The sequence below is a fragment of the Mus caroli genome, unplaced genomic scaffold (assembly GCF_978045245.1).
Source record: "Mus caroli unplaced genomic scaffold, Mus_caroli_1 scaffold_5, whole genome shotgun sequence".
Taxonomy (NCBI): Eukaryota; Metazoa; Chordata; class Mammalia; order Rodentia; family Muridae; genus Mus; species Mus caroli.
The window spans coordinates 150,698,068-150,711,517 of NW_028227260.1; the positions used below are offsets into that span (position 1 = coordinate 150,698,068).

At 49.1% G+C, this 13,450-nt stretch overlaps 2 protein-coding genes across 2 annotated transcripts; one reads left to right on the plus strand and one right to left on the minus strand.

The window, feature by feature from the left end:
- The first annotated feature begins 3,995 nt into the window (after positions 1 to 3,995).
- Positions 3,996 to 4,679, plus strand: Eras (ES cell expressed Ras). The gene has a single exon (XM_021153734.2). It carries the CDS (start codon positions 3,996 to 3,998, stop codon positions 4,677 to 4,679), a length of 684 nt encoding a protein of 227 aa, XP_021009393.1.
- Positions 4,680 to 5,940: 1,261 nt separating this feature from the next.
- Pcsk1n (proprotein convertase subtilisin/kexin type 1 inhibitor) lies at positions 5,941 to 9,325 on the minus strand. The gene is made up of 3 exons (XM_021153733.2): positions 9,115 to 9,325; positions 6,662 to 7,128; positions 5,941 to 6,268 (listed from the first exon to the last, which is right to left on the minus strand). The coding sequence occupies exons 1-3, from the start codon at positions 9,226 to 9,228 to the stop codon at positions 6,073 to 6,075; spliced, it is 777 nt and encodes a 258-aa protein (XP_021009392.1). The 5' UTR covers positions 9,229 to 9,325; the 3' UTR covers positions 5,941 to 6,072.
- Positions 9,326 to 13,450: the final 4,125 nt, after the last annotated feature.

The following is a 13,450-nucleotide window of genomic DNA, read 5'->3' on the forward strand; positions in this document are numbered from 1 at the left end:
CAGTGACTGCATACAAGTACTACCAATGTCTAAACCCAGTCCAGTCCCTTTGGGAAACATGACAGATGCTCCAGTTTACATTTCATTGCTCAGAATTCTAGCCTGTGATTGTCATAGCTGCAAGAGAGTCTGAGGGATTTATACTTGCACTTCTGCTTCAGATAAATTCTTTCTGTCCTCAAAAAAAAAAAAAAAAAAAAAGCCCGCCCTTTGCTAATGTTTCCCTTCAGAATGCACCCAACCTACCGCATAGATACCCAGAAACCCAGCTGAAGTTGTATACATTCCCTGGGTCAAAAAATACAAAATGGTTTCCAAAATGTGGCCTTCCAGATCAAATCCTGACACAGCACTATACACTCCAAAGTGGGGTCTTCCAGGTTAAATCCTGACACAGTGCTACACACAAATGGCCCAAGCGGAACCAACCCTACTGCGGTTCAGGCGAAGGAGGGGCGGGGCAGAGGGGGGTGTGCTGTGTAGAGAGGGGCAGGTGGAGGTCCCGCCCACATTTGCTCCTACATTGTGCGATGGGTGAGGGGAAAAGCAGCAGGGTGGGGGTGGGGGGTCAGGGGTCGGGCAGGTGGGAGGGGGAAGCTCACATCTCCGCCCTCTGGTGCCGCTGGGGGTAGGGAGCATCCTAACCCCCAACTGTCCGGTCAGATCCGCCTACTGCCCCTCATCAGACTGCTACTCCTGGGAGCACAGGTAAGCCGGGCTCTGGCGTTCCTTAGGTCGGACATCTTTCTCAGCGCGGGATTCCAGGGGCAGGGGCGCCGCCTTCCCCATCCCTGCCTCATGAGGGGAGTGAGCCTTGCACTCCACTCGGTTCACTTAATTGAGTGCTAGCGCTGAGCGGGAAGCAGACTTTCTTGAGGTAGGAAGAGGAGAAAGGAGCATTAGGGCCACCGGTCTTACTTGAGTCTGAAGTGGAATACAGGAACAGGTTAGGGTTACTTTTCCCCTTTTCCAACCCCGAGCTTTACACCTGACTCTGACACGGAAAAGCATAGAGACCAGGCGAGTTGTCCAAGTTAACCCAAGGAACCTACAGGGTCTCTTATTTGGAGCGACTCCGTACCGGTCCCTCTCTCTTTGACCCTATGTGCCCAGCCTGCTTCTGCGTGCCTTCCTGGGCTCCTGCCTTCCTGGGTCAGAGACGCAAGTCCAGAAGACTGATTCAAGCTGCTCAAAGCCGCTCAAAACCACAAGGTCGCTTGAGTTCTTTGGGGGTGCTCCACATAGGGGCTCTGTAACTTGAGCAGAAAGCTGAGGTACCTTTTGTGGTGTCTGTACCATGCCCGCCTGAAGCCGGTCCCCGTTTAGTGTGACCAAACTGAGGACTCACTCAGCCTCTCTCTAAACGCCAGTACCTTAGGGAGGCGACCTTCTTATATTTATCCCCACCTCCCATCATAGCATTCCCCAGATTTGCTGCTGCTCTCGTCCCAAATCTTGAAAGGGAGCTGTTCGCTTCCACTTTCAGAGTATATCGGAATCTGACCTCTCTCTCCTTTTCACAGGCTCTACTGCCACCCCCGACCCGCCCTTGGATTCTTTCACTACCCAGGGCCTCCTCACAGAGCTCATCCCAGTTCTTTCTCTGATCGAGCCTCCACAGACTCTTCCCTGTCGACGTTCCCAAACTCTGAGGTACTCCAAAGTTCTATTCTCTGGCCACTTCTCTCCTCACCCCTGTGCGGGCAAGCACTCTCGGTGGCCCTTTCAGAGGGTCTTCCCCCAACCCCCGCCACGCCTCACTATCCTAAACACTGCCGAATCTCCTCGGGACCCCTGGAACCCACTACCTGCCCCTGAACTGTGGCTCCTCCCTCCGAGCCCCTTCCCTTTTCTAGTGAAAACAGGATATGGAGGTGCATTCAGTGAGTTAATGACTTGCTAGTAATAGCTAACACAAATTGAGCACCTGCTGTGTGCCTAACCCTCTTCTACTATGCAAGATAATTTGCTTACTTATCATATTTATTGTCTCTCTTTTCAACCAGAATCTCTCTTGAAGGCCCCTGGAGTTGAGTCTGTTTTGTTCTGGGCTGCATACAGGGAGAGTTTTTAGAAAGTTAGCTAAGATTAAATAATAAAATACCTAACTTTGAGAACTTGTTATCTGGTGCCAAACAACGTGAGATTATAGAGTGTGGAATAGAACATAAAATGTAGAAGAAAGCGATCGGTTCACAGCAGTTGCAACTGGTTTTGTTGGGGGCGGGGTTGTTTTGAGGTTTTAGTTGCTATTGTTGGTATTTATTTATTTATTTATTTATTTATTTATTGAGTAAAGGCCTCACTCAGTATGTAGCCCTGGCTGGCCTGCAACCCACAGAGATTCACCTACCTCTGCTGGAATAAACCTGTAACCTTGGAATCTAGCAAAAGAACTTAGGTTATTATAATCGATATTATCGTTATTATATTTAATATTTTAATTTATTTCGTATCTTTATCATTATTACCCACTGAGCCATCTTGCTGGTCCCGTGCCTGATGTTAAGTCAGACTGAGGATTGAGACCGGAACTCCATGCAGGCTAGATAAGCGGTCTAGATAAGGCCCACACCTCCAGTCTTGCTTTGCCTTTTGTGCATCTCCACGTCCCTGCTCGGAAGAGGTGGTTACTAGACTGGCTGATTTGTTTTGCTTTTTTTTCCCCCCTTTTGAGATAGGATCTGGCTTCCAACTTGTTACGTAACCAAGGGTGACCTTGAACTTCTGATCTTTCCTCCCTGACCTGAATCCTGGAACTATAGATGTGAGCTACTCTGCTGTTTTTGAGGCGCTGAGAATCGAACTCAGGGCTCCATGCATGCATCTTCAACCTTGATCTATTATCTTTCTACATAATTCTTTTAGGACATAAACCCCTTGGGTGGGAAAGTTCCAAGCAGCCAATCACCAGACAGGCGCTACTGTGCCAAGTTGGAGTTCAGAAACAAAATCTCACTCTCCTTGTGCTTAAAGATACTTTTCCAGGAGATAATGATGTTTAAAAATTTAAAAACTTCCTCCCATTCGACTATAGTGATAGTTACACAACTCGTGAACATCCACAGTTCACCGAATCACACATCCTAAAAGGGTGGACTTCATAGGATTCATGTTCATATCAATGGGAGCACTTGAAAAATCCCAGGACAGGCAAGATGGTTCAGAGATAAAGGTGTTGCCACCAAACCCGACTCCCCTACTACCATAGAAGAGAACCTACCCCCATAGGTTGTCCATTGACCTCCGTACAAATGCTATGGCACACTTACACCACCCCACCCCTGGAAGGGTTAAATTGCCCTCATCAACCCAAATCTAACCCTCTCATGTGCAAAATAAATGCAATTTAGAAGTTATTTGTCAAGCCGGGCGGTGGTGGCGCACGCCTTTAATCCCAGCACTTGGGAGGCAGAGGCAGGCTGATTTCTGAATTTGAGGCCAGCCTGGTCGACAGAGTGAGTTCCAGGACAGCCAGGGCTATACAGAGAAACCCTGTCTCAAAAAAAAAAAAACAAAAAACAAAAACAAAAAACAAACAAAATAAAAACCTAAAAGTTGTCATTTAAAAAGCATGCGTGAAAAAAAAATAGCCCTGCTTGGTGCTGAAGGAGTAGCTTCACACTAGAGACTGGGGGGTTGCTCGCTAGGTTTGTCAAAGGAAAAACTGCCCTCTAGCTCTATAGGAAAGAAGAGGGGAGCGGGGCTTGGTGGCAACACACCTGTAATTCTAGCTCTGGGAAGGCAGAAGCAGGGGGTTGCTGAAACTTTAAGGTCAGCTGAGCTGCAGGACAAGTTCCAAGCAAGTCAGAGCTCCTGGTTAAGACCTTGTCTACCCCCCCACCCCACCCCCCACCAAAGTAAGGAGAGGAGAGTTTTTACTTAACCATGTTGATTCAGTGGCACCTGGGGGGTCTCCTTTCTTTCAGCCAGTCTCACCTGATTTCTCCTTTACAGCACCTGCTCTTTACACCTCTTCCTTGAGCTGCTGGGGAATGGCGTTGCCTACAAAGTCTAGCATCTTGGACCTGAGCTCCAGCACCCCATGCACCAGATCCCCAGAGGAAAGTCACGAGGCTTGGGCACAGTGCAGAGATGCTGGCAGGCAGCTACCCGAGTACAAGGCAGTGCTGGTGGGTGCAAGTGGTGTTGGTAAAAGTGCTCTCACCATCCAGATGACTCACCACTGCTTCGTGAAAGACCATGACCCCACTATCCAGGATTCCTACTGGAAGGAAGTGGCCCGGGACAACGGAGGCTACATTCTAAATGTTCTGGATACATCTGGGCAGGATATTCACCGGGCTCTGCGTGACCAGTGCTTGGCATCTGGTGATGGTGTGCTGGGCGTCTTTGCTCTTGACGACCCCTCGTCTCTGGACCAGTTGCAGCAGATATGGTCTACCTGGACCCCTCACCACAAGCAGCCTCTGGTACTAGTGGGCAACAAGTGTGACCTGGTGACCACTGCTGGAGATGCTCATGCTGCCGCAGCTGTCCTTGCTCACAAGTTGGGGGCCCCCTTGGTGAAGACCTCAGCCAAGACACGGCAAGGTGTGGAGGAAGCCTTTGCCCTGCTTGTCCATGAGATTCAGAGGGCCCAGGAGGCTGTGGCCGAATCAAGCAAGAAGACCCGACACCAGAAAGCCGTGTGTAGCTGTGGCTGCTCTGTAGCCTGAAGATCTTTGTCTAGCAAATTGACCCTTGTCTCATGTCAAGGTGACAATTCTCTTGTAATAAGATTCCCCTCTCCGACCAAGTTACCACAGACATCTTTTTATTGTCATTTGGTGACAAGTTACGTGGTAACGTCGGACATCCCTCGTTGACTGTGTTTTATGAAATTCTATGCAATATTAAATAAATGTTCTCAGGATTCAAAGCTTCCTTTATACTAAATCTTTGTTTTTCTTTTCTTCTTTCCTTTTCTGGAGACAGGTTCTTACTATGTAGCCCTGCTGGAAATTCAAGAGATCTTCCAGGATAGCCAGAGCTACAATAGTGAGACTGCTTCCAAAAGGAAGACAAAGTTGAAAACTCAGCAGTTAGGATTTTTTTTTTTTTTTGAAATAGGGTTTCTCCATGTAACTCTCCTGGAACTCATTTTGTAGATTACTCTGGCCTTTAAGACACAGAGATTTACCTGCCACTGCCTCCAGTGTGCTGGGATTAAAAAGACATGTACCACCGGGCCCAACAGCAGTTAAGAATATTTTTAAAAAGAAGGAGCCAAGTGTGGCAGTCACCTTTAATCACAGCTCTCAGGGAAGCAGGCAGATGAATCTCTGAGTTTGAGGCTAGCCTGGTGTACCGAGTGAGTTTCAGGACAACCAAGATTACATATTAAGACTGGGGATCAATTTTTTTTAATAGGAAAAAAAAAAACCTTGAGAAACCGCCCAACCGTGCTTTGGATACACCTCAAAACAAACAAAACAACCTCCTTCCTTGTCCAACACAAGACAGTGACAGGAAGGGTAAGAAAAGACTATGAAGTGCAAAAACTTGCACATACTGAGGATATAGAACAAGTGGCCAGGGCAAAGGCCATGGTTGGAGTGAATATTCAGAGCCCTGTGTAAGCAGTGCTTGGCAGTTGCTGATACAGTGCTGGATGTCTGTGATCCACCTGGGGCCCTCACAACAAGCCTGGTCCTGGCAGACCATGAGTGAATTCATAGCCCCTTGGCTTAGTGCTGTGGACCCCGGCAGACGCTGAAAGAAAGCTCAGAGCCTCCCAGGGAACCCGCCTCAGTGAAGCCTAGAAGGGTAGCCCAGGCACCTGGTGAGACCCGCAAAGTCCAGAGGAAGCAGGCATGTATTCCTCACCAGTAGAGGTCCCAAACAGTACTGTGCTGTCCTCAGTAGGACAGCCACTATTCCATTATCATTGTCACCCAGCCCACCGGCCCCCTAGTACAGGGCGCTCAGACAAACAGCTGCTACAGGTGGCATTTATTGAGGGCTCAGGGGATGGGAGGTCGCCGGGGTAGGCAGCCTTGGACGTGCTGGCAGGGAGTCAGGGTTGCTGGGGCGCTCCTGGGTTCCAGGGCGTGCAGGATGCAGCAGCGCTCAGGGAGGCAGGAGGCGGCGTGCAGGCGCCTGGGGCGAGGGGTTCTCCAGGCGTTTGACGCGTAGCAGAGCCCCCAGTACGTTCTCAGGAGGCACCTCGGGACCCAAATCCTGGTCCACAGATCGGCGGAGGCGGCGCGGGGCAGGAGCAGCCTCTGGCTCCGAACTTCCGGTGAGGATCCGCCCTAGCAAGTACCTGCAAGGAGAGCAGAATGCGGTCAGGATGTATTTGTCATCGCTGTGGTTCAGAACCCGAACAAGGCAATTTTCGAATTCCGTATGGCTTGTAACCCTCACTCGAGCCTGCGGAACTCACCACTACTTTCCAAGGAAGTCAGAGGTCCCGGCCTTCCATTCCAGAAACTGCCCACCACAAGGACCACTTCCTGCAGAAACCGATCCACCACCACCACCCCGGGGAGCCCTTACTCCTGCATTGTCCCACCAGTCAGGGGTTCCCGGGCTTCCGTCCCCTTGTACTCAGGACCCGCGACCTCACTTCTCAGGCTCCAGCGCAACACTTTGGTGATTTTACCCCCAGTGCATGAAGCCCTCCACCCTTGCCCTCCCTCCCCCTTGGTCCCCGCACCTCAGCAGCTCAGGGTCCACGTCAGGAGTCTCGTCGCCGGCATCCTCGACGTCTGGGCCGGTGGGGCCATCATCATACACTGGGGGCCGGGGTCGCGGCGCAGCGGCAGGGGCGGGGACAAGTTGGGCTGCCAGAGCGGCCGGGTCTAGGCGAGCTCGGAGCAGAGCACGGGCGAGCTGTGCAGCTGGAGCGTCCGGGTCATCGTCCGGGGCCAAGGGCGGGTCCGAGGCACGTGGAGAGCCCCAGGCGCGCAGCAGCTGCGCCAGGACACGCGCCTGCTGATCCTCAGCCTCCTGCGCCTCAGCACGCGCGCGTTCCTGTCTCTCGGCCTCCAGCAGGTGCGCCAGCGCCCGCGCCAGCTCCTGCACCGCACCCGCCGCCTCTCCTCGGGGCACGGCCCGACGCAAGCGGAGGGGAGTGCTCGTCTCCGCCAAGGGCGCGGATGCTGCGCTCAGACTGCGGGGCTCCTGTAAGAAGATGGGGTGAGGGAAAAAATATCGTCATTGTCTGGCCAAAGATGCACAACTAGGGGTGGGGCTCCATGGATTTTCAATGACCAACTCATTCACTGGGCCCCTCCAAAATTCCTATTGTGTCTAAGGTCCCGGGAAACCGCTAAATATCTCCAAGGGCACTTCAGACCACTACAACACCTCACACAATCTCAAAACTTGTCCTGAATCCTCTGGATGCTATGCTGTTACCGTTAGTTTCTTTTCTCCTCTTCGTTTTTTTTTTTTTTTGGGGGGGGTGGTGGTGGGGGTGGGGCAGGTGCCAGGTTTGGAATAACACTACAACATTTCTCTGTTGGAAATTAAACTTGTAAAAATAAGCCAGGTGTGGGAGAGTTCACGCCTTTAATTCCCAGCCTACGCAGGCAGATCCCTGAGTTTCAGGCCAGCCTCCTCTACAAAGGGAGTTCCAGGGCAGCCTGGACCACAGAGAGAAATCCTATCTCAAGAACCAAAACAAAAAAAAAATTGCAAAAATCATTTTGAAAGAGAAATTGCCTATGTCTCGAGAGAAGAATGGGTTGGGTGTTACAGTCAGCCTGCAGGATGTAAATTTTTGAAACATCACAGCAGCATTTTTATAACAGCATAAAGTAGGGGGTGGTGTGAAGGAAAGAACAGCTCAGAAATGAACAATGACTTAGTAGGATAGGATACTCATGATGCACACATGGGAGATGATAATGCGCACCAATAAATTAACTATAACTGTACACTTCAATATAAATGAATCTCTCTCTCACACACACACAAAGGCAAATTCTAGAATCCCACTGCAGATGACCTAAGTCTATCAAAGCCAAGGACTTCTTAGTGACCCCTAGTGACCATCAGGAAGCAGATGCCTAGCTTGATTGCATTTCTCGGATGTTCCAGAAGCAGGGGGAACGAAACAATGGGTCGTTTAAAGATGAGCTGCAAAGCAAAGAACGGACTCAATGGGCGGAAAACAGGAGGTAATGCCTATGGGGGGCGCGAGGCTATCAAATGGTTTTTAAAATTCTCCTCTGATCTCTCAACAGCTTTGAAGAGGTAGAGGAGCAAGCTGCTCCATGTGCCCTTGATCAGCACCCACCACCCTCAGCGCCGGGGAAATCACCCACCAGCAATCCCTACACACACACACAGCCCTTAAAATGTCACACATGTAACCCAACACTGCCATATCCACTGCGAGAAGTGGTCTTTTTTTCATGCCTGTGTGTACATTCCTGTTGGCGAAATGATCTTCAGTTACTCTACCTGAGCCAACCAAGGACATGCATCGTCTTTAAAAACACAATGCAGAGACATCATGGCTTCTTTCCCTGCAATGACACAGCTCCACAGAGAAGAAGAAGAAAAAGGAAACTGTCTCGTGGATGCCCTTGAAGAACCCAAGTACTCAATATGTATGTACCCCAAGGTACAAGGACCACTCCTTCCAAAATGAAAGCAAATGAACACAGAAACACACAAGTACACAGGAAGATACGCCCATAGACTACGTCACCACCCATAAGAATTCACAAATACACACACGGTACCACTAAGAAAGCAACCAGGCCCACAAAAAGTCAACCAGAAGCATCCCCAGCATTGTAGGGCATTCAGGGGCAGTCAAACCAAAGGTCACACTGAAAGCAAACAATGCCTATACACTTCGGTCATCACATCACAGGCTTAGATATCTTTTCTGAATACACCCTAGTGCCACGGACAGCTCCATAGGCCACCCGTGGATCGAGATTAAACCAGGCCCCAGATGCTGAGGGATGGGCAGGGAGCCCTGAACATCATCCTCACATCCTGGAACTGCCCCTGGCCTGCGCTGGGGCTGTCAGCTGCAGCCCAGGTCACCCTAGCCAAGCCCTATGCGCATACCTGTGAAAATACCTCATTAACACTTTCCCCCATCTTCCTCCCCACCCCACCCCCACCCCCTGCTGACTGAGGTCGCACCTTCACGGGCCTCGCTGACAGGGTTGGGGGCAGCCTCAGAAGGCCCAAGAGCAGCAGCACCAAAATGCCGACGCCCCCGGCCCTCGGCCCGCAGAGCAGTGGCGACCCCGCCATGCTGCCCCAACGAGCCGGGCTCCGGACGGGCGGACTGGCTGTCAAGTGCGCAGCGATGGGTATTAGGCACAGCAGCGGCGCTCTGCGGCTGCGCACATCCAGGAGCCTGCCCCCCCCCCCCGCCGCGTCCCCCGCCCCCCCGCCCCCCACCGTCTCCTACTGTACGCAGGCGCAGAATTAGGGCTCTGGCCTTCTCTTCATCCTGCGCATCGCCATGGAGATGTCCAAGGGGCAAAGTGGAGAACAGAAGTCTGCACTGGCGGTTGCCATGGCAGTATAAGGGCAGTTGCTAGGGCAATAGACCTTGCTGTTGAATTACCAGACAGAGAAGGGAAATTGACTCAGTGGGCTGAAATCAGGTTCTGGTCTCTGTCCTTGGGGAGACAACAGACTATACTCTTGTTTGATGGATAAACAATTACTGGCTGCATGCTGTGGACCACGATGTTCACAGAGAAATGAACCCAGATGACATGGCCATGGGCAGCTCAGTTCAAATTGCTATGGATTAGCCTCATGCCAGAATAAAGCTATTACTAAACAACTGCAACCTCAGAATGACACTTAAAGATCTACAGGCATGATATTAAGTAGGAGCTTACTAGATGCTCCCTTCATTTCTCTCACTGTGCTCTCCTTTCCACAGGTATGCTGTGGCAATTGTGCACCCCTACTCACACACAACAAATATGTAAATGTTTTTTTTTAAACGATACAACAAAAGGTTGAAAGAGCCAGACCTGGTGGCACAGGCTTGCCATCCCCAACCACTTGGGAGGCTAAAAAAGAAGGTTCTCAAGTTCAAGGCCTGTCTGGACTACATCTAGTTCAACAGTCTAGGGATGTAGTTCACCTGGTACAGTTTTTGCCTAGCATATACAAAGCCCTAGGTTTGATTCCGGGCACCCCATAAACTGGGTGTGGCAGTGCAGCCCTCATCTATGATGTAGCCTTCTTTTTTCCTTTGAACAGTTCTCTACATAGCCCCGTGGCTGTCCAAGAACTTACTGTGTAGTCCAGGCTAGCCTTGAATTGACAGAGATGTGCAGGTCTGCCTCCTGAGGGCTGGGATTAAAGGCATAAAATGCTGTGCCCCACACAAAGCAGGCTCTAGACCAGCAAAAACACACAAATAGTTTAAGGCCAGCCTGTACGATGTAATGAGATCCTATCGCAAAATCAAAAGTGAAAAAGGGGGATTTGAGTCCCATCAAAGGGGTCTTGCCTAGCACGAATCCCCAGTGGGGCAAGAGGGAAGGGGGCTGGAGAGAGAAGCCCAAGCTCTGTGGTAAAGCATAAACAAGAGTTCCATGCCACCGCCAAAGGAAGAGACAAAACGTCCCCAACACAGGTATGGTTGGCACATTCCTGTAACCTTCCTTGGTACCAGGAGGCAGAGGCAGGAGGATCATAAGTTTAAGGTCAGCTTGGGCCACACGGGGCGTTCAGGGATATCTAGCAGCTAGATAATGTCTCAATCAGGAGAGGTAGAGTGGGGTAGAGATTATTCGTAGAGCACGTTCATGCTTGGAGTTCACCAAGAAAAATGGAAATAAGACAAATAAATAAAATAAACCATCAGCCGGGCATGCTATCACTGGCCTTTAATCCCAGCACTCAGAAGGCAGAAGCAGGCAGATCTCTGCTGAGTTCCTGGTCAACCTGGTCTACAGAGAAAATTCCAAAGCTGGGCTGGAGAGATGGCTCAGTGGGTAAGAGCACCGACTGCTCTTCCAAAGGTCTTGAGTTCAATTTCCAGCAACCACATGGTGGCTCACAACCACCCGTAGTGAGATCTGACGCCCTCTAGTGGTGCATCTGGAGACAGCTACAATGTACTCACATATAATAAATAAATAAATAAATAAATAAATAAATAAATAAATAAATAAATGTTAGAAAGAAAGAAAGAAAGAAAGAAAGAAAGAAAGAAAGAAAGAAAGAAAGAAAGAAAGAAAGAAAGAAAGAAAGGAGGTGGTTCCAAGGCAATCTGGGCTGCAAAGAGAAACCATGTTCTTAAAGAATAGCCAAACAACAACCACAAGAACCCAAAACACTGGAATGATCCATCAGAGACTTGGAATGTAGCTCACTAGTGAAGCATTTCTATAGCTGGATTTGAACATCAGCACCAAGAAGAAAACCCAGAGGATTCTGATAAAATCAGTGTGTGTATCCCAAAGGGGGAAACCCTGGAGAGGGCAATGCTGACAGTGCGTTGTTCTAGATACAGAACCAGTGGTTGCTATGTCTTCCTTTACGGTTATCTGGAAGTTATGATTAGAAGATGCTGCTGCAAAAATCTATATATTTTCATTTAGAATTAAAACTAAAGAAAAAAATAAAGTGAAATTAAAACAACATATGATGACTTGGCATAGATTAAATGTGAAGGAGAGCCAGGCATGGTGGCATACCCCTTTTATTCCAGCACTCAGGAGGTAGAAGCAGGAAATTCTGTTAATTCAAGGCCAGCCTGGTCTACATAGAGAGTTTCAGGTCAGCCAGTGCTACGCAGAGAGACCCTGTCTCAAAAACTAAAAACTAAAAACAAGTAAAAGAAATAATAAAAGTGAAGAAAAGAGCCAGTCCACTGGTACACTCCTATAATTCCAGCGCTCGGGGAGCTGAGGCTGGAGGATAGTGAGTTCCAGCAGAGCCTAGAGTGTATACAAGACCCTATCTAAAAGAAAAAATGGGCAAAAGAAAGATGCACCTCTGTGGTCTAAGGCATAGATAGCTGATCCATTGACTTGCCTGTATGTTCCCAGGATCACAGATGACAGCACAATGCAAACCCTTTCCTGGCTACTTTTACGAAAGTCTGGCTTGGTCATACACAGCTGTAATACCAGCCCTTGGAAGGCCAAGGCAGAAGGGGTGGTGCTGTTGCAAGTCTATGGCTAGTTAGATTTACATAAGAGCAAGGCCAGCCAGAACTGCATAGGAGACTCTGCCTCAAATCACATACAAAAATAAGTGTATTTCTTTATGGACCTGAGGATTAAACACCAATATAACAGACACACACTTGAGATGGCTTCCATTTCCCCCACCTCTTGGTGTTCATGTTTTTTACTTATATAATCTAGTCCCATCGAGTGTATGTGTGACTACAAGTAGCAGGTTATATGTGACATATGTATATATTAAAGATAAGATGAAATAACCCTTTGTTAAGGAGACTCCTAACTACTTCACTGTATTTGATAAAAGCAAGCAGCCACTGGGGTATCTTTGTTTCTTGTTTTTGTTGTTTGTCTGTTTTTTGAGACAGAGCTTCTCTGTTGTAGCCCTGGCTGCCCTGGAACTTGCTCTGTAGGACTTATGGCATCTTAAATATAGCAAAGGTTACAAGGTCTCTGGCTGGACTATAGGAGCTAAGGCATAACGAGCTAAGGATTCCTTCGGCATCCAGTAGGAAACTGAAGCTCTCCTTTCTATGTTTTATAATTCTAAAGACCTTGGAAGTGACTACTTTCCTGGTTGTGCCTCAGATGATACTGTAGTCCCAACCAATACTGTGACTCCACTTTGAGAGAATCTTAGTAGGAAACACAACTAAATCAGCCCTGATTTCTCTTTCTCCCTTCCTCCCTCCCTCCCCCCATCCCTCTCGGGAGGGGTGGGAATGGGGCCCAAGGCTTTGAACATATTAAGCAAATGCTTTCCTATTGAGCCCCGATTTCCCATCCCAGCCCTAAACCCTTACTTCTGACCTCCCCCCCCCAAAAAAAAACCCTGCCTATTTACTATTATTTGTTGCTTTGTAGTCCTGGGGATGGAACCTGAGGTTTCTTCTCTGTCCTGACTACAATTTGAGATTTGTAGTAATAGAAAAATAGTGTAAGGTGGGTGGTGGCGCACGCCTTTAATCCAAGCACTCAGGAGGCAGAGGCGGGCAGATCTTGAGTTAGAGGCCAGGCTGATCTACAAAATGAATTCCAGAACAGTCATGACTACACAGAGAATCCCTGTCTGGAAAACCAAAGTAAGATACCCCCCACCCTCCAATCTACATATTGGAGCTAGAGAGAAGACTCCACAGTTAGGAACACTTGCTGCTCTTGTAGAGGACTCCCATAGCTCAGAGCCATTTGTATCTCCAATTCTAGGGAAGCTGCTGCCCTCTTCTGGCCCCCACTGGCGCTGAATGCATGTTGTACACATATATACAAACAAGCAGGCAAAACACTCATACACATAAAATAAAAATGACCTA

Excerpts from the sequence above, each read along its gene's own strand:
- Eras (XM_021153734.2), top strand. The coding sequence starts at position 3,996 with ATGGCGTTGCCTACAAAGTCTAGCATCTTGGACCTGAGCTCCAGCACC.
- Pcsk1n (XM_021153733.2), bottom strand. The coding sequence starts at position 9,228 with ATGGCGGGGTCGCCACTGCTCTGCGGGCCGAGGGCCGGGGGCGTCGGC. Across the intron at positions 7,129-9,114 it reads TGTCAGCGAGGCCCGTGAAG|GAGCCCCGCAGTCTGAGCGC; the intron begins GTGCGACCTCAG and ends ATCTTCTTACAG. Across the intron at positions 6,269-6,661 it reads GTGGACCCTGAGCTGCTGAG|GTACTTGCTAGGGCGGATCC; the intron begins GTGCGGGGACCA and ends CTCTCCTTGCAG.